We start from the raw sequence: 27,268 nt of genomic DNA, 5'->3' as shown, positions 1-27,268 counted from the left end.
CCCTCAATGGTGCTACCTGATTAAATATTTTCCCATGCCTCCTGGCTCCCAGCCAACTAACTGACATACTTCATGTCAGTTTTCCCTCTGCTAATAGTGCAGACAGCAGCACAAAGAGTCCTGTCACATGACAAGCAGGTAGATCCTCAGTTAACATGTGTGATCACACACACAGGAAGAATCCTGAAGTAACCCTTAATGTACACACCTTGTCAACACTGGCCATGTAACATTATCAGTGACACATATTCTTGCATCTTAAAATATTCATTTAATAAAACAATTGAAAACACCATTGGGGTTAGATCTGTTCACCTGTTTCCAATACAAACCAATTTGTTTCAAGAAAGTTTTATATTAGTGTCTGATTTTCTTGCTTCTCCTGCAGTGATCTGCTCTTGTCTGCCTTGTTGTGTCCTTTAAGTTACTCCCAGACAGTAAACACAATGCAGACAGCAACAGCGAGGTAAACTGGGACAGCTGCCAGGTGAGCAGTAGTGTCATGTGGAGGTCCAGCAGTTGGTTTGATGGGATCAGCCTCTGTGACACACACAACAGGAGACAACAAGCTTCATTGGGGGACTGAGGTGAACAAAATGTCTGTATGTGCAGGCATATAGTGGAAGCAGTAATGATGAAACACACATACATGTATATCAAAATGTTGTTCCTGATGCACACAAACACTTTTGCGTACATACAGCCCCCATCTCCCCACACACACAACATATGTAAAGTTTTCCTGCCAGAATGGTCATTTATCATTTGTCAAAATCATGATTTCATTCTCAAGGATTAAGAGTGAAAGTTTTTTGTTGTTGCTGCGGAGAAACAAGTAAAATTGTTGACATTTAGATATGATACGTATTGTTGAAATGTAAATATGCCACGTTTTGTCAAAATGTTGATATAGTATGTTTTGTTGAAATGTTAACATGCTTCAAATTACATGTGTTGAAACGTAGATATTCTATGTTTCTGTGGTTTGCAGAAACGTACAATGCCAACGTTTTTATTCTGGCGCCCAGGCTGGAAGCACACACTTTTGTGTACATACAGTCTCCATCTCCCCACACACACAAAATACGTAAAGTTTTCATTCAATGCTGGACATTTTTTGGTGTCACTCACAGTCACTCTTTAATGCTTCTTCCCCAAAATGTTTTCAGTTTAATCAGAAACTTAGTTCTGTGCTTTACATCAGTCATAACGCAGCAGAAATGACACTGATTACTGTAACATCACAACAACACAACACATGTGTTTATTTGATGAAAATGTGTAAAATGTGTAAGTGTATTGTTAGATGAGAAATGTTTGACCTGAAATTAAAAAGGCTTTTCATCATTCATCATTATTTAATGGTGGGAGAAACTAGCGATAAAGTATGTAGAGCTGCAATGATCTTAATAGGTCATTTTAAGCAAAAATGGTTTCAGCATCTCAAATGTGACAATTTAATGCTTTTCTTTGTCAAACATGATCATAAACTGAACATCTTTGAGTTTAGGACTGACTTTTAGACAAAACAAGACATTTGAAGACGTCACCCTTGACTCCAGGAAATTAACAGGCATGTTACATATGTCAATATGTTTCACTATTTACTGACATTATTGCTTTCACTGATTATGGTTTGGTTGAAATGAAAATCTAATTCATAAACATAGACTTTAAAATGATTATGACAGAGATTAAATTCTACATTCATGAAAGCACAAACATCACATTTAACATTACAGTAAAAAGGCTAACAGCTGGTTTAATTGTACAGACACATTCTTCACTCTGAAAATGTGCTGCATATTTTGTTATTTTACATGTTGGTCCTCAGTTTAAAAAAGATTTTGAGTGCTTTTTCTCTAAAAGTTGGCGCTGGCAAACTGATTAGTTTCACTAACACTGCTGTACCACTTTCAACATGTCTTCATTGAATCAGATTAACAGAAAAGCTACAGCACCAACAAGGTAAATATGCAGATCGAGATATTAAATATGTGATTTGTCCCACCTTCTGTCCATAAGAAATGGAAAACATTCCCTCAAGAAACTAAACACACTGCTTTGTTAAAGTAAGAAAGTTAAAAGTCTTTATTGGGGCACATGGCCAGACACACATAAGTAAAGGGACAACAAAACCAAAACAAAAGGAGGAAAAACTCTGTAAATAGAAAGAAAACAAAAACAAGCTTTTAATTTAAATTTGATATAATAACCAAGAATAAATGACCAGCATTTAATCTAATTAATTTATAAATTAATATCATAATTGAGTCAGTAGTCTTCTCAGCTCATCACCACCTATAACAGTGTTGAGAGTGACCTCAGTGACCTTGTAGCTTGGTGATTATGAGCTTAATGTAGCAGTGACTCAGTGGATGGTCTGTCTGCTCTCACTGCTTGTCTCATATACACCACATACACATTCAAGTCTAGAGAAGACAAAAGTGGTGTTGGAGTTATCAAATAGATTAATTTGAAGTGTCAGTAAAAATTGGCTGTGTTTTAGTTTTGAGGCAGTGTCAAAAAAGTCTAGAAATAAAGATAACAGACTGCTCTCCAGCCATGAACCACATCTCTTACATGCTGGTATATGAATAGCAGTGCACCAGAGAGGGACTTCTGAATGAAAAGAATGCAAAGTGAAGACTCACTCTAAAGGATATCCTAGTTACTGTTAATCATATCCTGTATAGCACCATAAAGACATGATGGAAGTTCTATTATTGGTGCTTTTCCTACGAAATAGTTCATCTAGGATCCTCTTTTATCCTCTGACATCAGACGACCTCACTGTTACACCGACAATTTCCTGTGGAGAAGAGAAAACATGAGATCCCACTGCTGGTGATTCTGTTGATGATACACAACACAGCTTCTAAACTTATATGAAGATCAGAACTCTGTTAATACTGACCTTTAATGTTCTTCTGTCTGGATGCACAGAGGAGCAGCACAATGCAGACAAGAACAAATAACACAACTGATAAAGCAGTTGCCAGGTACTTCCTCTGGTAAGCAGTGATGTTATCTAGAGGTGCATCAGTTGGTTTGATGGGATCAGCCTCTGTGAAACAGACAACATGAGACAATGAGCTTCATTAGCAGCTATGGGACTGAGGTGAACAAAATGTGTGTATGTGCAGGTATATAGTGGAAGCAGTAATGATGAAACACACGTATATCATATGTTGTTCCTGATGCACTCACACACTTTTACGTACACACAGCCTCCCCACACACACAAAATACCTAAAGTTTTCCTGCCAAAATGGTCATTTATCATTTGTCAAGATCATGATTTCATTCTCAAGGATTTAGAGTGAAAGTTTTTTGTTGTTGCTGCGGAGAAACAAGTAAAATTGGTATTTTTTTCCCCACTATGTCCCTTCCAGGCCTCTGTATTTATCTTAACCTGCAGTCTGTTCATTCAACCCTACCCAATCGCTAGAACAAAACGTTGGCACTGAACATTTCTGCAAACCACAGAAATGTTGAATATCTATGTTTCAACACATGTAATACGTATCATATCAACATTTCTACAAACGTAGCATATTAACATTTATATTCGTTGAATAATGGTGTAATTTATGATGTGACAACGCTGTGGTTAAGGTCTGCTTAGGTTTAGGCACAAAGACCACTTGGTTAGGGTTAGGGAAAGATCATGGTTTGGGTTAAAATAAAATAAAAAATAAAATAAAAACGGCCGATGTCTCACTAAAAACACCTGGTTTTCTCCCCAGAAAAACGGCTGCAAATGTCCTGACGTCTCGCTAAAAACACCTGCTTTTGTCGGTTGAAATGGGAAGCGGGAATTGGTTTTGAGGTGGTCTCTAACCGTGTTCTCTGCTGATTTCCAACTTGCTGCCAACAAACTTACCAACCATCAACCAGCCTCTCCTCCTCCTATATAGGAAAGTCAGCTCATGTAGATTGCATGTTATCTACGTCACTTTAGAAATGTTGAGATGATATGTTTTGTTGACATTTAGATATGATACGTATTGTTGAAATGTAAATATGCCATGTTTTGTCAAAATGTTGATATAGTATGTTTTGTTGAAATGTTAACATGCTTCGAATTACATGTGTTGAAACGTAGATATTCAAGGTTTCTGTGGTTTGCAGAAACGTACAATGCCAACGTTTTATTCTGGCGACCAGGCTGGAAGCACACACACGCTTTTGCATACATACAGTCTCCATCTCCCCACATACACAAAATACGTAGAGTTTTCCTGCCAAAATGGTCATTTATCATTTGTCAGGATCATGATTTCATTCTCAAGAGTGAAAGTTTTTTGTTGTTGCTGCGGAGAATGTCCCTTCCAGGCCTCTGTATTTATCTTAACCTGCAGTCTGTTCATAAAAATGTTGTTGGTTTAAAAAATATCACCAGAATCTGGAAATCTTTAGTCTGCGCAGCCACCAGGACAGTCATCATGCTGTTTTAGAGATTTTCTGCTCCTGCTACTTAGACACAAACACTCACATTCTCAGGATGATCTTCTGCTTTATATTAAAGTCTCCAAACACTCACCCACAACAGTCAGGTTAAAGCTGTGCTGTGAGCCGTTTCCATTGATGATCTGTCCCTCATAAAGTCCGGTGTCGTTGATGCTGAGGGACCTGATGGTGAGAGATCCAGTCTTTATGTCCAGGTGGAATCTCTCTGATGTGTTCAGTATCAGGTTGCCTTCATCAAAGTGCACTATCACACGCCGCTCTTCACCAGTAGACCAGATGATCTGATAATCACCGTGTAGTCCAGTGACTCCAGTCTGCAGAGTGATGTGGTCTCCAGCCTTCCCTGTCACTGTTACAGTCTCACCCTGTCCACCTGGTAGAGCGAGCCCCACTGAGAGAGAGAGAGAGAGAGAGAGAGAGAGAGAGAGAGAGAGAGAGATGATTGTTGATATTTTCGTATTATTGTATGTTTTTTGCTAATCATCTGTCAATGTTAATCATTTTCTGTACTGTGTTGGCAAGTTTTCTGGTCTGTCATGCCAATAAAGCTTATTTGAATTTGAGAGAGAGAGGTGACAGCAGGGTAAAGATGAGAGTTGTCCTAAAAAGAAACTGGACACACAATGCTGCTGCTGTACAAAACCAAATAATAAGAACAGAGAAGAACATTCTCCTTCTTCTTTGCCTTCATGGGTGAACCTTTTATCTGTGTTTATTCTCAATTACAACTGAGAGCACAGTTACATTTGTCATGCTGAAAGAGTTATTCTGCCATTGACTGTGTGTGTGTGAAGTGTCTTTAACAGTGTCTTTGGACAGGAACATTACAAGCAGAATCTACTTGTTGCTGCTGTTGTTGAGACACGAGTCACACAGGAATGCACTTGATTCCTCTACCCTGACTTTGACTTCCACATGTGGCTGGAGCAGCACAAAACCTGCTCAGCTTCACTAACACACAGGACAGTAAGAGTCTGTAGTTAAGAAGACTTTCAATCAGGAGCATGTTTAATTGATACACACATTTTTATAAACCTCCACTGATATCAGACATGCTCTCACACACACACACACAACACTCTGCATACACAGCCATTTACAGTATTCTCTGAAACTGGCTGAAATAATCTAATAAACGCTGTTTTGCTGCTTTCTACACTGAATCAGCTGTTACCAGCTTGTCTTTGAATAAAGCAACAGAGATTATGTTATAATGGGAAGAAAGGTTCAGTACTCACACATAACAGCTGTCATCAACCATGTCATCTTGCAATACATTGTAGCATAAAGAGACTGATTTCCCAAACTGAGTCAAACAGCAAAGCAGCAGCCAACAGACACAAGTGAACTGACTGAAGCCGCCAGCCTTTATGATCCCAACACACTGTGCAGATACTAAACCCTGCCTGCTCTCTCTCTCACTCTCTCACTCACTCACTCTCTCCCTTAACTCTCCTTCCTTCCTCAGTAGTCTGTCTTTGGTGAAAAATGACTGCACGTGTGTTTCTCGAAACTCTTGTGTCCTTTCCCACCCTTTTAACTCACCAAGGCAATTTGGAGTCTGTTCAGGCTACGTTGAACTGAAGATTCCCTCTGACATTTCAAAATGATGACTAATTTCATTTAACAATATTTTTACCCCTGAAATGTATAAAATAGCTGAAAATAAACACTCTGCCTGTTTCTTTCTGTTTAGAGTACAGATGGGAGGTCTCCATTTCCCACAGTACGTTAGACTGAAACACATAATCTAGATTCAACTGAACAAAACTAACAAGAAAAATGCTAAATTGGAGATTATGTTGAACCTGTGTCAACTACTCCCTGAAGACCCCCACAGTTGCAGAGGTGTAAGAATCTTAAATAAAATGAAAAATGAAGATGAAAAGATGAAACTGCTAATACTGTCTTATACTCTTATTTTGAGCGTGTGTGTGTTTGTGTGCATAAGTAGCAATAACGTGTTAAAGGCTAATTTCCTCTCCAGTGCAGAACACTTCAAAACACTAAAAAGAGAAATTCTCTCAGGCCTGAACAGCTCTGATGGCTTTTTGAGAAGACACACTCTTCATCATTCATACACTCCTCTTCCTCTTGCAATGCCTCTTCTATGCTGGACAAAATGTTAATAGGAAGTGTGTGTGCATTCTTGTGCCTGTCTTAGAAAAAAACCCAGCATCAGTTCATTAGAGTGAAGTAACATTTCCTGTAGGTGGGATCTACAGGAAATGTGAAAGGATCTACAATAGAGTCTGTGGTCTGTTTGCATGTCAATATAAGATGGTGTTTGGAAAGGGAAGTGTGTGTGTGAGTCAGCTTTCCGCCCTCATTTCAACAAGAACAAAAAAATAATTATTATACCACTATGACCCATAATCTGCACAGTAAAACACTCTCCATCTTAAACAAGTCATTGAGGATCTTCAAGCTGCTTTCTTACTTAAATAATTGGGGGGTGGAAGCAGGCAAGCAAGTGAACATGACCACTGACTCATAGAGTCTATTTCTTAATACATGTGTGTTTTTGTCTTCCTCTCTGTGTGCATGCATGTGTGTGTGTGTGTGTGTGTTTGGATGCTTCCTGGAGGGGCAGGAAAGTTTGATGATTATTTTGATAAAACCCCAATGAAGGAGACACACAGACCACACCATCAATGGATAGTTGAGCTGTTGTTATGGACTTTCAGTGAGGTAAAACATAAGCTAAAAGAAAGGTCAACAGGCTGTCATACTGTACAACACCTGGAACACTCCAGGGCTGTTGATCTATGGAGAGCATGAAGGGAGAGAAATCTGTGATGGTTTTAAAATATGTAATCCAAGACTTCAGAGAGAGAAAATCAATCAATCATCAAGTAAAGAACTGTTGAAACAGACAAACAGCTAATACTTCAACCGCAAGCACAGCTAAATGTGAGAGAGAGCTCTTTGATATTGGGTCAAAAAACCTAAAACAAAACACACAATCTATTTTCATCTCTTGAGTTTGCATTCTCAATCAATGTTTAGTTAAATGGCCAAAAGTCTGTCATGGATGCCTGACAGAATGTCTGTCTCTGTACTGATGAATATACAGAAAATATATAAAAGTGAGAGAATGGCTGTTTCCCATCAAGTGTGAGGGAAGTGTCTGTAAAGCAGCATCTGTATCTGACCACACCCAACCATGGTCTTCCCTTTTTTCCTTTTATCTCAATATCCAAACCTCTTAAAGAAAGAAACACACTCACTTTAATGTATAAACCAGTAAAATATGAATGCAGGATTTTTCCTACACCAAAAGAAATGTTGGTCTATCAGCTAGTCAGAACAAAGATAATGGCACGATAACAGAAAGTAAACAAACTGTTCAGTCATTGAGATAATTGAATTTTGTTGTCTGCCATTTCTTCCAAACTTGAATCCATTTACTGTCTTGTCATATACTGTATGTCTGTTTATAACATGTATTATGGTGCTGCTTGACAAGCCCAAGGTAAAACACAATAGTGTTAGCTTTAATCCTAATTTCCATAACCCAAACTGCTAAAGGCTACATTTTGAACTAGGTGAAATATTAAAGTAAAAAACTCTTCACATTAATTGCTGATTGCAAACGTCTGAGTAAATTCAAGAGAGCTCAGGAAGTCTTTAAACCTGCATTAAATGAAGTGATGCCTGTGAGCTAGTTCAGACAGCCCAACTCCAGCTGCTGCTCCACCCACATGCCATACTCTCCTCACTGTAACATATATCCAACGTACCCTTATAATCATGGTGGTGTATTTAAGCTGTAAGTTTACTCACACTTTGCTGCTGCTGCCGCTCATGAAGCATTTCAAAAGCCCACCTCCACCCCAGCATCCACCTGTAGGCTCTGAGTCTATCTTCCCTTAGGGAAGAAGTTAGTAGCACTGCTCCTCACTCCCTATGTGAGAACAATATTTCCTTGTTTCACTGTTGGGGAGTGACGAAGTCAGAGCCTAGACACCAAACACTAATGCTGAACATATTCTACATTTAAATAATAACCTACTCCATGTGAGTTGGCTGACTGAACTGAGGTTTTGGTGTCTTGGGAGCATCAGAAACAAGTTGTGAACATGGACATATCACCTTTTAAGCTGATATGTTTCACTGCTTATTTCCATATCCAACAGTTATAAAATAACATTATTATTCATTTGGAGTCGTGTTTCTGTCCACCTGGTGAATGTAAGTCTAACATTACTTTGTTTCAGCTGTTTTTGCTCTCTATCAACTCCTGAGGGAAATATCTGGCTCTTTAGCTGCTAAATGTTCACCAGCTAGTCTACAGCTAACTGTGTATGTTTGCCATTTGGTGCTGAGCAGGTAGTGTACAGTGGGTTTATAGAGCTTTTTTTCTGACAACAGCTGCCTGCTGCAGCCAAAAACCACATTATGAGAGCGCTGAGAGTGAACCAAAACAGACATTGCATTTAAGCAAACCTGGAAGTTGCAATTCTTATATAAGTCCTAAAACTGCAGTCAAACAAAGAACTGCCTCATCACATGAAGCAGAGTTTCTACAACTATCTGAGTTCACAAGTTATCAGCTTTTATCAAACACGAATGACATAATGACAGAAGATCATTTGATGATAATAATACAAAAGTTCAGTATGCCACTCACATAAAGCTGCCATCAACATAATAATGTTGCAAAGCATTGCGGTGTAGAGCCTCACTGACTTCTGCACAGCAGATAGTTGAGACAATGAAAGACTGCTGAGCAGCGCTGCCTGTCCCGTGTGAGGAGGGACTTGGAGTCCAACCTCCTTTTATCAACTGGGAGTGTTAGGCACACTGTAGCATCCACACCCTCCCATGGTCTTCCCCTTTTTCCATTTATCTTTATATTCAAACCTCTTAAAGAGTCTAAGATCACTGTCAAGAAATGTGGAAAGCCTGGTTTTCTTTCACCACAACTATCATCAAAACTAGTTTTTGCTGGTGTACATATTACTATGTGCTTCAATTAGCTCACCCTTTCACATGAAAACTACCTTTACCTTTACTACCTACTCGTATCCTCTCAATGTCTCTTATAATTGTCAGTACAAATTGAGTGTCATAAGAAATAAGCCAATTCTTGAGACAAATCTACCCCAAACTTAATGTATATACCATCTCAACATAAATTCTCAAGGAAGATTTTCTACACCAAATGAAATGTTATATCAGCCAGTCAGACCATCAGCGATAACTGATCATTTCTTCCAGTACAGTTGTTATTTGCATTAGGGGTACTATTATCAGTGTCTTGGAAAAACTTGTTTGACAAGTTATTGTTACTTATTGTACATTTCCTGACATATGCTGTATGTCTGTTGATAACAAGGGTATTACGGTGCTGCTAGACAAGTCCAAGGTAGGACACAATAGTGTTAGCTCTGATCCTAAAATATAATTTTACATAACCACATTTACTTTACTTACTGACTGAGTCACTTTTCCCTTTAGTAAATGTCAAAGCTATCATGACTGTGGTAGTTTATTCTGTGCTACATACGATTAATGAAGAAAAAACTTGCTTTAACATGCACACAGCAACCCGATCACCTAACAAGAGTCAGTATTGGACAATTTCTGAAAAACCCTTGATTATATACAATGCAAAAGTCCTTTCAACAATATATGTTCATAGTTATGGCAAATAAATGACAGTCAAGGTTTGGTTAGGTTTAGGGACCTCACACACTCAATCGTGGTAACAATTAATAAAGAGGAAACCATCATCTGCAGGTCTGTGATGCAAACTCCAGTCTCCCATATGAGTCAAACAAAACTGCCCCACATTCCTGAGGATATTCTGCAGATATACAAATAGGTGTAATGTGATCAAACCAGTGTTTTTGAGTCTTGATAACACAAATTACAGCAGCCTGTTTTTAAAAAAAGAGGTTTAGCTAAGGGAGTATGTATGAAGTACTTTTAGATAGTTGGAAACAAATGGTGTTCATCAAAAACAGACTGAACTACTCCCAAGACATGCCGGAGGACATGTGGAGAGAAAAATGCAGATCACACTCATGTTTTCTGGGAATGTATGAAAATAACAAAAAAAAAATGTATAGGTAGAGTTGAAAGTGATATTAAGTTATGAATTACCAAAGACATGTGTGGAAAATATTCACTGATATCTGAAAGTTCTGTTAGTGGTAACGAAGAAGGCAATCACCAGGAAATGGTGTAAAGAGAACCTCCCTACTTTGAGACACTGGTCGGACACTGTTGGTGTGATATTTGATGTGGAAAGACTCACACATGTTTTGAGAATATAACAGAATTATACAACAATCAGAGTTTAATGAGAAATGGGACAAATGCTTATAAAACCCATTACAAAGACGCTACCAAAACCTTTGAATGAAGACTGAGATTGAGACTGAGAAAACTGAACTGTTGCCTTGTGCAGGTTAAAAACTGGATGAGACACTTGATGAATCAATTGCTGTATAGCTTTAATTGCTGTTAGTAGTAATCCTGTCCACATTCAGTATATACATACCGTGTATATTGAGTATGTACAGAAGGTGCTCAAGTTTATGTTGTGTTCCCTCTTGTGATTACCTATCAAAACATTTCCTCTTTCAGAGAGAATTAGAGGAGTTTACATGGGTGTGGCACACAATGTGTCAGGCTTTAACTTGTGTTTCAGCTTATCTGCTCACTGCTTCACCTGTTGACACTGTGTCAGCTGTTCGGAGGAATGGCAGTTTGACAATAGAAGAACACAAAGCAACAACACAAATCATGTGGTTTGTCAAACCATAGTGTGTATAATCATGTGTGTGGCAGCTTAAGCACGTCTTAACTTTACTTTAGTGAGAAAGCCATGGCTGCTGGGGAAAACTGATGATTGTGGCTGAGTGCAACTTATCTCACTAATCAGTATTTAAGTATAGATGGCAGTGCCCTTCAAGGTTTGATGTGCGCTAAACAGCCCTGCAACTGGTAGTTTTGACTGTGGTTCAAAAACCCACAATCACCCAGCATTTCTGAAACAAAGGTTTCCTCTCCTATGCACTTCAAAGCCCAAAGATTTTCAGTGTAACCAGTAAAGGTCTTGTGGGACTTGTTCTATTCAATCTCCACACAGGAAAGAAAGGAAACCCCAATTACATCCACTACACCTACGCATAATGGCTGCAGGAGGGAAGGAAGAAGAAGGAAAGGAAAGGGAGGAAATGAGAAATTCAGTTGTGTGACACATAGTTGACCCTATCAGGTCTGATGTTTTACCACTTTGCTTTATCCAGGCAATTTTGGGAAAGTTATTAAAATATGCTGTTTTGGCAGAAATTAAATCATTGTTTGACAGACCTTGTGAGAAGTGCAAAAAACAGCATATGTGATCACCATGAAAAGTCCTTGAAACCACAGCAACAGAGAAAATGTAGCTTTGACACAGTGATGATTAGAGTCTGTCAAGTTTCTGCAGTTATGAATCAAACTTTGAGCCACAGATTTATTTATTCCCCCACTACTCAGCGTGAAATTATGGAAAAACAAGCTGCATTCACACACATCAAGGGTTTATTTATTTAAATTCATTCAGTCATTTGTTTGGAGTTACAGATGGTGGAGCTATGTTGTATGTCTGTCTGTCATTGAGTCACTGACTGACTGATGAAGTTACACCATTGGTCAGCCAAAGGCCACCAAAGCTTGGGGCAGCCAAATATCCCAGAATGCATTTCGCACCAACCGGCAGGACTGTTGATATTTCACTTTATTTAATTTTAATTATTTTTCGGGCGAGAAAGTAACCATTTACTTTCCCAATATGTCAGTTTATCCAAATAACGCCTTTTTGGAAATTTGCTCTGGCGTTTTTGGATACGTGAGGAGTTTTCGGCGCACTTCCTGGGGGCTTGGTTGCCATGTGTCACCACTTCCTGTATCCATCGTTTCAAATTAAAAGCCCTCTAGCATTTCATACATGGTCCTAGTCATGTAAGTCAAGGTTAACTCTCAGCCTGAGTGTTTCTGAGATGCTTGATACATCCGGTCCAGACCTCAGTTGGTCTTTTCTTACAGTGCTGACTGCTGTTTTGCCTAGGTTTTGCCTTCATGTATTTTATTTCTGTGCTGGTTTTAAGAAAGTTTTTTGGTTTCTTTGTTGGTTTGTGTGTGTACTTCCCATATGCCCGCCCTAATCTGTATCCTCTTTCTGTGTCTTTGGCCAGAACTTAATCCAGGAAAAGGTCATGGTCCTGTTCAAGCCAGGGCCTAGTATGCTGATAAGAAAACTCCTTTTATTGCAGGGTTGTCTTTGCACTTTGCACATTTATCTTTAGTTTTGTATGTTTGTGTGTATGTGTGATTGTGTGTGTGATGTTACCAACTTCCTGTTGCACTGGTCTAGGGTGGGTCTTCCCTAAATTTTCCCCAGCTTGATAGACAGCCACCTTCACCCTGTCTAGTAGTTATAGTGTACACAGTGCCTCTGTATTTTAGCTATTGCCCTGTCTGACATTCGCTTACAGTTTTATTGTCTAAATGATATAATAATTAATTATTGTCTAAATAGTGTAAAAACACATGTTTTACCCTTGGAAACATGGTCTCTGCTGTTTCCTTCTCTGTGTTTTTATGGGTCAAAATAACTGTCTGAGATAGTTAAATCCCCAATACCTGGTCACATAGAGTTCCAGGACCAAACAGAGCCCTGAATGATTGGTCCTAAAGATGCCACTGATCCTGACACTATGTTGGAGGTTTAAACAATTTATGACGTTAACAACACTGTGCCACGTGCATGATGGGAATTGGAGACGGCCGTACCAATCCTGCTGTCTGATGGCTATTAAATAAACTCAAAGGCCTGAATTCTACATACAAAAAGGTTTGGGCAACAAATAGAACATCAATACAGCCTGTAGCTGGATTTTGTCAAAGAGCAGTGTTGTGTCTTCCTCTTGGCGTGGTATTTGTTTGGGCAGTGAGTGTAAGACAGAGCCTGAGAGAACCTGGCATCCCAGGTGTGTGTGTGTGGATGTCCCTAGCATACCACAAGAGCCTTTCTGCCAGACACTAGGAATGTAAAACATGGGTCCATGGCCTATTTACCTTTTCCATCTCTGACAGTAAAACCAGGGTATATATTTAAATGCAAAAATGCATTATTTCAAGATAGTTTCAGCATTTTATTTTCTTCTTTATTTTATAAGCTTTGTTCAGTGAATGTACATGATATTTAGTTTCAGTTATTATGAAGATTTTTCCAGGCTTTCTATTGTTGCTATGGTGGTTGCTATGGTGGTTGCTATGGATGCTGCTATCACTGAGACCATGTAGTTGCATGTTGTTTGAATCATTGTCTTCGCATTGTGTAGTTATCTGAGCTGTTATGTTATTTGTGTTATTTTATGTAACTGTTTGATGATGTTCTTTCAATAAAAAACGTAGATTTTAAAGTACCTAGATATTTGATGTATTCAATTGATATAGTAGATATCTTTCACATTGTTATTTTACAACCTTACTTTGCAAACCCTGAAGAACTACAACTGTGTTGCTGATATGTATGAAGCTGCATGGTGCGGCTCTACGGAATTGTAGTTTTAAAAAATATTAGCATTTTTCCTAGAATTGGAAGTTGTAGATACTGAATTGAGAGTACATTGAGGAGTTTAAGGGGATGGTAAATACATTTGTGTAATCAGATTTTAAATATCTAATTTTTAAAAGGGTGAAAATTAATTTTAACCATATTTTACCCATATTTGACAGCACCCCCAGTTGTTACTCACATGGTAGCTGAGGTGGAGAGCTCTCTATAACAGTTGGTCCCATGTCTGAAGCCCCTTTTGTTGCAGAATTATAAGCCTTCAAACATGGACCAAGGTCAAAGGTCAGTATTTCAAAACTGGAGTCAGTCATACTGACATATGTTACTGTCCACGTTACTGTCCGTTGATGTATTTGGTTTAGCTCTACGACTACTACGTAGACAGATGTGATAGGCACCACACTGATGAATAAAATAAAATGAATTTTATGTAATGGATAATTCACATACTGTTACATACAACACAGTCATTGTGTTTCTTTTTCCTAATGACATACAGTTGACTTCATGAACAAAATCAATAAATTTTAGCTTTAGAGTTTTGACTTTTTTCTGGTCACCCTATTTGCTTCAGGTTTCAAGAAAAACATGGAGGGCTATTTTTGCTCAAAAAAAAAAGAAAGAAGAAAAGAAAAAAAGAAGAGGCTTTGATGGAAAAGAGGCTTTGATGAGCCCTTCTAACCCAAAATCTCCTTCATAAAAAAGCACAAAATAAACTTATAACCCACCAGTCTGTTCTGTGTTGAAGACGGTGTTATTATACTTTAGCAGCCCGGTGACATCAGGTGTTTAATGAAGGCAAACAGTGAACAACCGAGTGTAATGGCACTCATTAGCACATTCATTTATATTAAACTGTTTTTCTGACCTTCCTGCTTTAACAGCATAGCTTATTTTCTGAGCCGTTTGGACAGTGTTTGATTTAAATAATATTATTTATATTTCAAGCAATAATCCATTACTGGGCACGTTTGTAGCAAGTAGTCATTTTGCTCTTATTGATAAAATCATCAAAACAGCAGCACATTTAGGTTGCGCCAGTAACATGTGGTTCTGAGACGTCTATTTTCAACACAACGTCTAGGACCAAATTCCAAACCAAAATACATCAACTGGCTTTGCACTTCTTGATTTGAATGAACCTTCCACCTGTACACCATGCGCTGTGCGCTGGTCACTGGAATACCACACAGACGCGCAGTTTCAAAGTCAGGAAAATAGCAAACTGTTAGCACACCTCCAAAGGAGACCAAGGCCTTGCCTGGAGCTGCACCGCAGAGGAAACATCCAGCAGTTCCTGTTGCCTAATGTTCTCCTGATAGCAAAATGGATAATATAACCCCCCTATCAGTGCTGGTTACTCGTTGATATGCAAGAGCTGTCTACATCCAACTGAGACATGTACTTTTCTCTCTAAATGCACTTTAATGCACTGTGCTGCTAACTGCTTGTTCTTTTTTTCTCTTATATGTTTATAAGGGAATTTATATATATATATATATATATATATATATATACAGTATATCTTTATCCTTTCTGTTGTTGTTGCACTGCTGTTGGCTGGGAAGAACAGCATTTCATTTTTTGTGTATGAAAATACACAACAAAATAAAAATCTAAATCTTGAAATCTTGAAAAAGAAAAAGAAAAAAAAATAGAGGCCTTTCTCTTCCCTGTTTGCGCTCAGTGCATTGTGCTGCAGCCAGTGTTGCATGAGTCATGAGTAAAAGTATGAGTAAATCTAGCAGGGTCTTGTCACTTCCTTACTGTTTAGCTTTTAAAATGTTACATCAGCCCACAGTTTTCTGTGAAAAAACAAACAAAGTTACGTTCCTCCAGGAATGGTGATCATATCACACATGTGCTGTGGTAGGAAACAGTGATTGTGCAATAAGTACACCCTGTTTGTACTGAGCTGAAATATGCTGTGTGTCTCTGTGCTTCTTACACAGACAATTACAACTGTGACCTGACCTGACCTGACATGAGCCTGCACTGATCCTCATAATTATTTGTTATCTATTGGTGTGTTAATTGGTGTGCTATTGTTTTTTTAACTCTGAGGGAGTACATGAATGTTCTACTCTTAGTCATAGACAGAGATAATGTATGCCATGTGACATTAAACACGTTCACTTGTAGCATTAGATAGAAACTCACAGACTCTGTTACAAAGTAGATCAAACTAAAATCCACACAACATAAGACATTTTTTTTTAGAATTTTGGAACAATAAATACTGACTGTGAGAACATAGTGGAGCACACACTTTGCATGTTTTGATAATAGAATTTTAAAATAGATACAACTCAGTTCAGCCCAACTGGCATATCACATGATATGTGGCATATGTGACTATTTCTGCACCAGTTCTGTGCTTGAGTGACTCATCATCCTTGTGCAGTAACATGAACATAAAGAGATTTCATGTTTATTCTCTTGCAGAGATATATCTATTAAAGAGTCAACAAAGGCGAGATTGTCAGATAAGGGCAAATGAATAGGAAAGAATGTATCCACTGTATATAATTGAGATTGTGTGAGATTGTGTGAGCATAGCTAAGTTGTTGTGGTTTTGATCTTGCAGGATTAATAATAGTGCCATTTACTTTTTGAATATATCTTAAATGGACAAAATGTAACCATGAGTCCAGGACTATTTATCAAAGAGCATGATAAACCCTACCATTGATTTGAAATAGTCAAGTATCCAATATATTGTCATAATTTGTGAGCAAATATTGAATTTTTTCTTACTAAATAATTCAACTGCTCATTGTCCTGTGATTGACTATAGCTAGCAGCATTTTCAAACTACACAACTGCAGTGTGCATTATGGTTCAATTGTGAAAGAAGTATTTATATCCTTGACCCAAAAGTAGCAATACCACAATGAAGAAAGACTCCATTACAAGTAAACCTGCTACTTAAGTAAATGTACATAAGTATTATCAACTAAAGTTAGTTAAAATTCTAATAAAAATAAATATTACACTGGATATGGCATCTAAGTGTTATACTATCATATTTTATTATTGAATTATTCAGATTGATGCATTATTATGTAAGTACTGTAGCAGTTTACTGTTGTAGTTCATCATGGTGGAGTTAATTTAAACTATTCTATATAATGTTGTAAACTAGTATGTACTTTACTGATATACTGCGCAGCCTAATTTGAAAGAAAAGTAGTCTGGACTGAGGAAATCAGTCTACAGGATTTATGACAAAGTCTCTGAGTGAATATGTGACAACTACTCTGAAAAGAAGTTTTGGGCCTGCTGTGTCTGGGTGTGGAAAGATTTAGGCTGGTGGGTGTGTTTACTCAGGGTTAGCAGGACATAAACAACATTATTCAAAGTTCTCCATCCAATATTAGCATGTGGTTCCTAAATTCTTGACAAATCCACTGTTCTTGCTTTGGAATCACAGCCGTCTTCAGTTGTAATAATTTAGAAAAAAACTTGTTGTGAGGTGTCAAATCTGCAAGACTGACGCTTTGTGTATGAGCTCAATTTGAAATATATCATCAAAGTTTACAGCTGTAGTGGAGATAACACAGTGTAACAAATTCATAAATAAATGATAATCTACCATGAGCTGCTCTGAGACAGTTAAAGCGTATAATCTGTGTGGATTATCCTGTTTGCACTGTGGCTTCTTGACAAAACAATGTAAGTGATGTGTCTTCATGTGTACTAACAGCTGGAACAAGCAGTATAATTGAATGCACTTAAATTATTGAAAGTGCAAATACTCATTATGCAGTTTGGCCTCATTCATTATGTTATATCATTATGTATATTATACTGTTATATAATATTATAGAATGTATTTACATGCAAGCAGCACTGAAATGGTGTAGCTGGTTGGGAGAGAACTAGCTTTAACCACTTTATATACTTTTGGGTAGTTTAATGCATCACAATTGTCTCCAAAGTCTTAATCTACAGAGTATCCTTTAATTTATATTGTCAAATGAAATAATAGAAAACCTAAAGAAGTCAAGAATTGTCTATGCCATGTTTTATAATAGTAAAATATATTTTATGATCAGAATACTTTACAAGTATAATAACAAGCAGCCGCTGTTGATTTAGCTTGAAATCTTATGAAGTATAGTCAACATCAAGGTGTTTCTGTGACCATAAAGTGCTGCTTTCACCTTCATGACAGCAGTCATCTTCAAGTAAAGTCAGGATGTACCCATATACTATAAAGGTAGTAATAATCTAGTAAAAATCATTACCAGGATACTTGTGTTGTGATATTTACACACTCTTAGTTTATAAGTGCACAATGAGCTTTAATAGAGACATTATGGCAACTTTAACCACGCTCTGGCTGGACACAATGCACGTCAGTCATGTTAGCAGTACAGAGGGCCAGTGCCCCAGCAAGAAGGAAGAGCTCCCAGGAAGTGATCTCTCTTTAACCTCTCGACACACAAATAGACCTCAGTAGGAGAGAGGGACAAAGAGAAAGAGACAACGATAGAAAAGAGAGCATAGGCAGGCATTAACAACTTAAACTAAACTTTATTTGGTCTGTGTTATACTATGGTTATTTACTAGCCTATAAGAATACAGATAGATGACTCAGCAACACTCAGGTAGTGGCTTCTCACAGGTTTCATGTATTGCTGTATGCTGAGAGGCAGTGATGACAGACTGTTACCTCGTGTACTGAAGACCTACTGTAGTTATAAATTAGTGTTTTGGATACTTAACACTAATTATCATAATTAGTGAAGTGTTATTTGCTGAATAATATGGTTTGTGGCCTGGGAGGTTGGGAAACTCTGGTATAACATATTCATAATAAGTAAGTTAATCTTAATGTTTATTCATACTACTACTACTACGACAAGTAAGCGAAGAATCCTTCCGGCTGTGAGTATCATTTAAAACAGTTGCAAGGTTCCCAGACGAGTCATGCACCCGTGAAAATAATCATTGGTGGGGGAAGTATTCAGATATTTTACCAATGCCAAAATATAGAATGTATTTCATTACAAGTAAACGTATTATCATCTAAATATACCTAATCTATCTAATATCTGATGCTGAATGGCCCTTTTTATACTGTTATATTGCAGTATGCATATTATATTATTGTGTTACACCCTGTTTTATTTTGGAGTTTTCTGTCCACAGCTTCAGCTCAGTCATGTGATTAGCAGTCACTTATGTGAACCCTCTTAGGTAGGTAGGGAACTGGTTGAGCTAGGAGGAGACATGTCCAAACCCTGTCATAAGAATTGCATGTGGTAGCACACAGTGACATTTGTGAATCCTGCTTTGTGTGTGTGTGTGTGTGAGCTGTAGGTAGAAAGTATTTTTGGTTTTCAGATTAAAGTTGTTTCACCTGTTTAACTCTCACAACTTAAAGTGAGGCAGGTAGTTTAGTAGCCATTGTAGTGTGTGCTCAGCTTTGCTTGTGTGAACCTTCTGATTGTGTAGTCCTGCTTTTGCGGTCTGAATATTCTTTGGTTCCTTTAAGGGGAAATTAAGGTTTATTTTAACCTAATGTATTTCCCATAAATGTAAGTATTGTCGCTCTATGTGTCATGCTAATTTTGCTCCATTATAGAAATTCGGTTGAGTCAAAAGAAGACGTATATTGCACAAAACAACAAACATCAGGGCAAACTGCTGAGCATCCTACGGTGTGGCTTTTTGTGAATTGTCAGAATCTCTATAAAGGAGCTAGAGAGAGCAAAATTAGCATGACATAGTGCCACAGTAGCCACATTGATGGGAAATACATCAGGTTGAAATAAACTGTAACTTTCCTTTAAGGGTTATTTGTACTGAAGGTACTTTGGTTGGTGTGACAGCTTCTTGAATACTAGCGTGGAGGTGCAATGATAAGCTGATTAATCAATTAGTTGCCCACTATTAAATTAATCAGCAACTAATTGATCAGCGATTCATTGTTTTGAGTCATATTTTAAGAAAAAAATGCTAAAATTCTTATTCCAAAATCTAAAGATGAATATTTTCTGGTTTCTTTGGTTGTCATCTTGGCCTTTGGGACAACTAATTGGTTAATAGAGAAAATGATAAATTGATTAGTCGCAGCCCTATGCTTGTTTGTATCTGACAGCTGTAACTGTGTTGTGGCTCATAGTTTATACTGATTCATCTTTTTCAGTGTAAACCCCTTTGCAGGCTTAGAGTCTCATCTTTTGACCCATTTATAGTCTGGTTGAATTTCTAGCTGGTAACACAGCAGTCTGCATTGTTTGGATAGGCGAGTGTGTTTAGAACTGCTGCTCACATAATGTAGAATTAGTTTTTGTGTTGCCATCATGGTGTTTGATTTGGACAGGTTTGTTAAAGACACTGACATCCAGCTACTCTTAGCTTGCCACTGAAAGGTCTTTGCTCTGTATTTGGTGATCAGAGTGAAAAATATGAGCTTCCCCATTATCAGACTGATTCATCATCCCACTCTGTGGTTGCAATGTTGTTGCAAGATGAGCGGGAAGTAAGTAGAGACAAAGCTTCAGGGTTGAGAGAGATGGAATTAAAGCTGCGGCAGTCAAAACCTCAAACAGGAAGTACAGTGACTGATAAATCTGTGGCTTCTAGTGCTAAAATAAATAAATCTGGTCCCACCTTTCAGTAGATGTTGTACGCATGTGGTAATGTTGCAACATGTGGTAAGCACTTTGGAGAGGTCAAAGCACAGTTAGATATTGCTGTTGCAGTGTGTTCTCATTGGCAAAGTTTCACTAACTTTGGATAAAAGTAGTGACTGTGACACTGTTAACGTTGCTATTGTGAGTTAGTGCATGACAATTATTGCTGTTGACCCTGAGCAAGAACCATGCATCACCATGCATGTTGCATCACACAAACATGTGAGTTATGCCTCTGACATTTGCTGGTAGAAGTGATGTGAGAAGCAGGAAGAAGCCTGTTGCCAACTATGACATCACTGACAGTTAGGTTTTCAGGCTTGTGTTAGCAAACCAAGCTAACTAGCTTCTTGCTTTAGAGGGCAGTGTTGATTGTGTGAGTTCAGATAAAGTCAGTGTTTCTGGGTTGCTGAAACACACAGTTTAGCCTGCCGGGTCGCTGTGGACTGAATACTGAAAACACAACAATTATAAAGAGCTGTGATAGTTGATAGTTTCATTGATTATGAAAAAGTATTATGGAAAATATGGGTGTTGTTTTGATGTCAATCAAATCTAATCTATCTTAACACTAATCAAAATGTGTATTTCTGAACTGACTGTGTCTACAGTAAGGGGATCTGGTGGCTCTGTTATGCTGTGGGGGGGATTTTGCTGGCATGGTTTGGGTCCACTTGTCCCCTTAGAGTCACTGCAAATCAATACAAAGTTGTTCTGAGTCATCACCTTTATCCTATGATGAAACATATTCACAGGGCACGAGGGGTCACTGAATGGTTTGATGAGTATGAAAATGATGTGAATCATATTCTATGGCCTTCACAGTCACCAGATCTCAACCTATGTGAACACCTATGATAGATTTTGGACTGATGTGTTAGATAGTGCTCTCCAACACCATCCTCAAAACACCAAATGAGGAAATATCTTTTTGAAGAATGGTGTTCATCCCTCCAGAAGAGTTCAGAGACTGTCTAATCAATGCCAAGGTGTACTGCAGCTGTTCTGGTGACCCAACACCTTACTAAGACACTTTATGTCGGCTTTTCCTTTAATTTATCACCCATCTGTATGTACAGCATGTTTGTGTGTGGCTTAAACTTGACATTAGTCAACAATTAGGTATTTATTCATCAACATTGTAACACTTGTAACAGTGATCAAACATTAACATGAACAATGTCTCTGGTCTCTAGAATATCAGAAAATAATTTTAGGGGGTAAATTGAGCCATTGACTCAACTTGCCCCAACATCACTGGCACGTTTTACCCCACAACCTCCATTTTGACAAAACTGTTTCACACAGTGGCTCAGATCCACATTTATGCTACGTTTATGACTTTGTTTTGTTGCTTACACTGACTTAAATTAACATGTAATAATGTCCAAAAATTATCTATTTTAATTAAGATACAAGACTGATAACTTTAGTAACATGATGAATTCACTTGGCATTGCAAAAATCTTTTTTTTTGCTCTGTTTTGCTGACCACTCTCTCTATGTGCTTGAGTCCAAGATGGATTGAGTAATGTAAACTATACTTTCTTAATTTGTGGTCCCATGATTACTTTCGTTTATGGTTACCAAGATAAAGGGGGTGGCTCATTTTACCCACTGGCTCTGTTTACCCCGTTCTCCCCTACTCAGTGCTTGCTTATGTTTCCAGTAAACATTAATGAGCCTTTTAACTGCACAACTAAAGGGCAGAGATACAGTATAAACCTGCTGCCATCTAGAGGCAACATTGAGAGATGCAAAGATGTTTTTTTCTACTGCATATCAAATATCATTTCTTCATGATGTCATCCAGCTTTGCTATGATGAGGACTTCTTCCTGACCACAGTTTGAAAAACCTGATGATAAAACTTCCCTCACACATTTTATTTCCTCACAGACGTTGAAGTGAGAAGAGAAATGTCTGGGTTTCAGTGTACTATGTTATATACTGAATGCTGTATTAGAGACTTTATTACCTGAACTGCTCTCAAACACAGATGGCTGCTGCTAATGATGAAACTACATGCTGTCAATGAGCATAATTATTCATTAAGACATTAACTACAGGTACAGATGCCTCCACAGCCTAATGACTGAACACTGAACAACAATGTTACAACAACCAGCACATAATTTAAACACTCATAAAACTACTGGCTTTCTTCTGCTGTTCTGCTCGCTGCTGTAAACAAACATGAGGGAGGAGGCGCTGCACCTTTGGAATGCTGCTGCTCAACATTTCAAACATGCTGTGACTCGACTTGATTTTCTAATGTTTGTACAGTTTGATTTTTAGTCACATATCAGCTCTTAATGACCAATCTGGTCACAGACAGATATTCAGTGTTTGTGCAAGTTGGAACACACTGTCCCTGCAACTTGCTGAGAAATAACGAAGCAGAAATAAAACCAAAAGTAAACTCAAAAGCTGCCACTCGTGATTATGAGAGTTTTGATTATAATGAATGTCACAAAGTGTTGATATCACAGACGGGCTGCAGTTTTTAGATTGTGCCAAACATGAAAAGACAAATACAAGAGTGAAGTGAACTTTGCACCTTTGCATGTTGGTACAGTGTGTCCAGTCCACTGACAACTACTCACTACAGAAACATACAGCCAGTCCTGCAAATCAGCAGTTTACTCGAAAATACCAAAATATGCATCAGCTTTGCATTTTTGCACACCCAACACAAACAAGAAAGCCATAAATACTCATGCAGTTTCCTCTTACCAGCAGTGCGACTTGCAGTGGAGCTGAACTTTTGGAGCAGGCAGAGAAACAATGTGTTTACACCCAGTTGAGGACTGAAGTAGGAGTGTCTGAAATTCCTTTGCAACACCCAGTTCCTGTTTTCCTGTCTACTCTGCTTTCTTTTTTCACAGACAAGAAATCGGCTCCCAGAGAGAAAAAATGGGGTTACTTATCTGTTTTCTCAGCTTCACTCTTTTCTGACACTTGTTAACCACTGGCTGTGCTGTCAGCTTAAAACTGATGTCTGTTAGTGATGGAAGTTACATTTAAATAAAGGAACCTCACACCATTAACAAGATGCAACAAAGAAATTATTTAATGTGCAGTAAAGTGAAGGCTAATCAAATAAATAAAATCACCCCAACATAGCAGGAAAGTGTAGGCTTTTCTGTCTATTTAGTATATTGAAATGATTTCAATTGTCTGTTTGCAAAGCAGGTTGATTCCATGATTTCAAAACACTGCACAGGTTCAGATCAGGAAGGCCGTTCCTCATTCTACCCCATATTTCCTGTCTCTTTCTACTGACTAGATATCTATGGGTTCATCCCAATTCCCTTAAATTGCATCCAAGCTTCCCTCACTTGTGTCTTTTTCTTTGCATCTTAGTCCCTCCAGATGAAGATGCAAGGAAAAAATGTGAGGAGAGAGGAAATCAAATCAAATCAAGTTTATTTATAAAGCACATTTAAAAACAACCAGAACTGACCAAAGTGCTGTACAATAAAATAACAAAAGTAAATTAAAACAACATAACAAGGTAACAGCAAAAAAAAAAGTATAGAGTAGAGATGATATAATAATACTATCCCATATGCAAACAAAAATAAACAAGGAAGTGTGTTTTTTAGAGAAATGAGAAATCCTTTCCTCTGAAGCGTCATGTGAAGCGACATCAGCTGGCAACGGCAGACAAATACAAGAGTGAAGTGAACTTTGCAAACATACAGCCAGTCCTGCAGATCAGCAGTTTACTCGAAAATACCAAAATATGCATCAGCTTTGCATTTTTGCACACCCAACACAAACAAGAAAGCCATAAATACTCATGCAGTTTTCTCTTACCAGCAGTGCGACTTGCAGTGGAGCTGAACTTTTGGAGCAGGCAGAGAAACAATGTGTTTACACCCAGTTGAGGACTGAAGTAGGAGTGTCTGAAATTCCTTTGCAACACCCAGTTCCTGTTTTCCGATCTACTCTGCTTTCTTTTTTCACAGACAAGAAATCGGCTCCCAGAGAGAAAAAATGGGGTTACTTATCTGATTTCTCAGCTTCACTCTTTTCTGACACTTGTTAACCACTGGCTGTGCTGTCAGCTTAAAACTGATGTCTGTTAGTGATGAAAGTTACATTTAAATAAAGGAACCTCACACCATTAACAAGATGCAACAATGACATTATTTAATGTGCAATAAAGTGAAGTGTGTCTTTTTCTTTGCATCTTAGTCCCTCCAGATGAAGATGCAAGGAAAAAATGTGAGGAGAGAGGAAATCAAATCAAATCAAGTTTATTTATAAAGCACATTTAAAAACAACCAGAATTGACCAAAGTGCTGTACAATAAAATAACAAAAGTAAATTAAAACAACATAACAAGGTAACAGCAAAAAAAAAGTAGAGAGTAGAGATGACATAATAATACTATCCCATATGCAAACAAAAATAAACAAGGAAGTGTTTTTTTTTAGAGAAATGAGAAATCCTTTCCTCTGAAGCGTCATGTGAAGCGACGTCCGTTTCTGATGACGATGGCAGCTGATCACAGTTGATCAGCTGTCAGACGGCTTTAAAAGCTATAGAGACTTTTGATGGAGTTGTGTCTGCATACATGTGCACTGTACTGACACTAATAAAGGTGCAGTTATGATTGCCAGTGTAGCTGTTTCCTCTCTGCAGTCTGTTACTTGTTTAACAAACACCTGCAAAGGAATAAAAACCTGCATTCTGTATTTATACTGCGTCCTGCTCAGACGCTCATGAACCATTTCTACCGGCAGAATGCATTTATGTTATTTATTCATTATTTGCATCTGTATTTGTTGATATTCTGATCGTGAATTCATTATTTAATAACCCAGAATATGATCAGGGTGTCATTTTCTCTCTCACATCAAAATGTGTAATAGCTACATTGGTCCACAGCACAAAATGTATTTCACAATACATACAATATGTTTCACAATAATGGCTTTAAAATTGTGAGATGCCCATGTTTTTTTGGCCTATTCTTTTCTAGTTGACTGCGTCCACATCACGGGACTGTCAAGTTTCTGTCTGTGAAAACAAACAAAATAGCTGCCATTCCTTTTATGCCGTTCCACACCTTTCTTTTTTCTTTTCTTTTTTTTTTAAATTTTTAGATAGTTTCAGCATTAAAATGTGTTTTGATAACATTTTCTAGAAAGAAATGTACATTTAATTTTCATAATCTTCCTTCAGTGAATGTATATAATTTTAGTTTGTTAGTCTGGCCAGAAAATTGTAGGAAGGCAAACTTTTCTATCTTTGCTATGTTGGTTGCTATGGACACTGCTATTGCTGAATCCATGTAGTTGTATAAAAATAGACTGTATAAAGATAATGGATGTAGCCACAATGACACCACCCATTAGTTTGTAGAACATGGATGTATAAAGAGAAGTGGATGAAAAATTATTGGGCACGCTCTATGGGCCCAATGTGTCCATGGAGCGCAGTAGAGACCTCTGCCAGCCAAGACAGCTAGCTTCTGGTTTAGCCCTCCAGCTAACTTGAATGAGGATAAAATGATTCAATCATGCAGCTCTTCGAGACTTTCGAAATGTGATCAGACTGAATGGATCAAATTTTGATAGTGAAATTAATCTTTTTGTGGTGGTTGTGACACTCGAAAAATGTTGCTGAATTACAGATGTCTCTTTCACAAAGTAAATCTACTGGAAAAAGTCTTTTTGGGCCCAATAGCATCATGTGACAGACCTGGAAGTTGTAATTAAACAGTTTGGCAAATATGTCAAATTGGCTTCAAAGCCTGGTGCTGTTCCTGGGGGCTTGGTTTTGAAGCTTCAAGTTTGGCATTTTGACCATCGCTATCTTGATTTTTTGAAGCCAGAAATGATTAGAAGTGACCGTATTTAGATGAGAGCATAGAGCTGAGGACGTGCTCCCCAGAGTCCAACAACAGCACCTCACTCTCGTTGTGGTGGCGACTTGTCAATCAAAAGGTAACCACGCCCTAAAGCATACCCTGCTTTATCATCTGTCAGTCACATGATATGAATACAGGCCAATAGAAAAGAACAGGCCCAAAAAATACATATGCATCTCACAATGTTAGAGTAGTTATTGTGAAACTATGCTGTGGACCAACATAGCTATTACACATTTTGATGTGAGACTGGGTTGCTTTTGAACACTGAAAATGATCTATTTGGGTAAATGTTTCAGGGAAAATGGAAACAATGTAATTCACATCAAACTCGATGTTCAGATGCTCATTTTCAACCTCACATGTGACTGAATGAAAATGATGATAAATGATGTAAAACATAAATGTGTTAAATGTGTTTTTTGCTGACAGACTCTCCATGATTTTAATTTTATCCATAATAAAGGTTAATGGAAATTGACTGGGAACTATCTGGAAGCCAGCTGGAATCAGGCTGGGAGCAGCAATTCTGAGTGGCTGGTACTGTAAGTGCAGAATATCAGAATCTTGGATAAGGATGCAGCATGTGTACTGAGCAGTTTAGTGCTGTGGGTGCAGCTGTCACAGTCCCTCTTGCTCTTCATTTTTTCAAAATGAGAGAAACAGCAACAGCACTTTCAAACACAAC

General features: G+C 38.0%; 1 protein-coding gene across 1 annotated transcript; it reads right to left on the bottom strand.

The window, feature by feature from the left end:
- Positions 1-1,499: 1,499 nt before the first annotated feature.
- Positions 1,500-25,438, bottom strand: LOC121887457. The gene is made up of 5 exons (XM_042398240.1): positions 25,410-25,438; positions 24,519-24,658; positions 4,547-4,864; positions 2,918-3,067; positions 1,500-2,812 (listed from the first exon to the last, which is right to left on the bottom strand). Exons 1-5 carry the CDS (start codon positions 25,436-25,438, stop codon positions 2,781-2,783), a joined length of 669 nt encoding a protein of 222 aa, XP_042254174.1. The 3' UTR covers positions 1,500-2,780.
- Between the last annotated feature and the right edge of the window lie 1,830 nt (positions 25,439-27,268).

This window comes from Thunnus maccoyii, chromosome 2 (genome assembly GCF_910596095.1).
Source record: "Thunnus maccoyii chromosome 2, fThuMac1.1, whole genome shotgun sequence".
Taxonomy (NCBI): domain Eukaryota; kingdom Metazoa; phylum Chordata; class Actinopteri; order Scombriformes; family Scombridae; genus Thunnus; species Thunnus maccoyii.
This window is presented reverse-complemented; position numbering and strand designations above follow the sequence as displayed.

What these genes read in the sequence shown, in the direction of transcription:
- LOC121887457 (XM_042398240.1), bottom strand. Translation starts at nt 25,438, where the DNA reads ATGGTTCATGAGCGTCTGAGCAGGACGCA. An exon ending in GAGCGTCTGAGCAGGACGCA is followed by an intron (nt 24,659 to 25,409) that starts GTATAAATACAG and finishes CTGTGAAAAAAG; the next exon opens with AAAGCAGAGTAGATCGGAAA. An exon ending in CACTGCAAGTCGCACTGCTG is followed by an intron (nt 4,865 to 24,518) that starts GTAAGAGAAAAC and finishes TCTCTCTCTCAG; the next exon opens with TGGGGCTCGCTCTACCAGGT.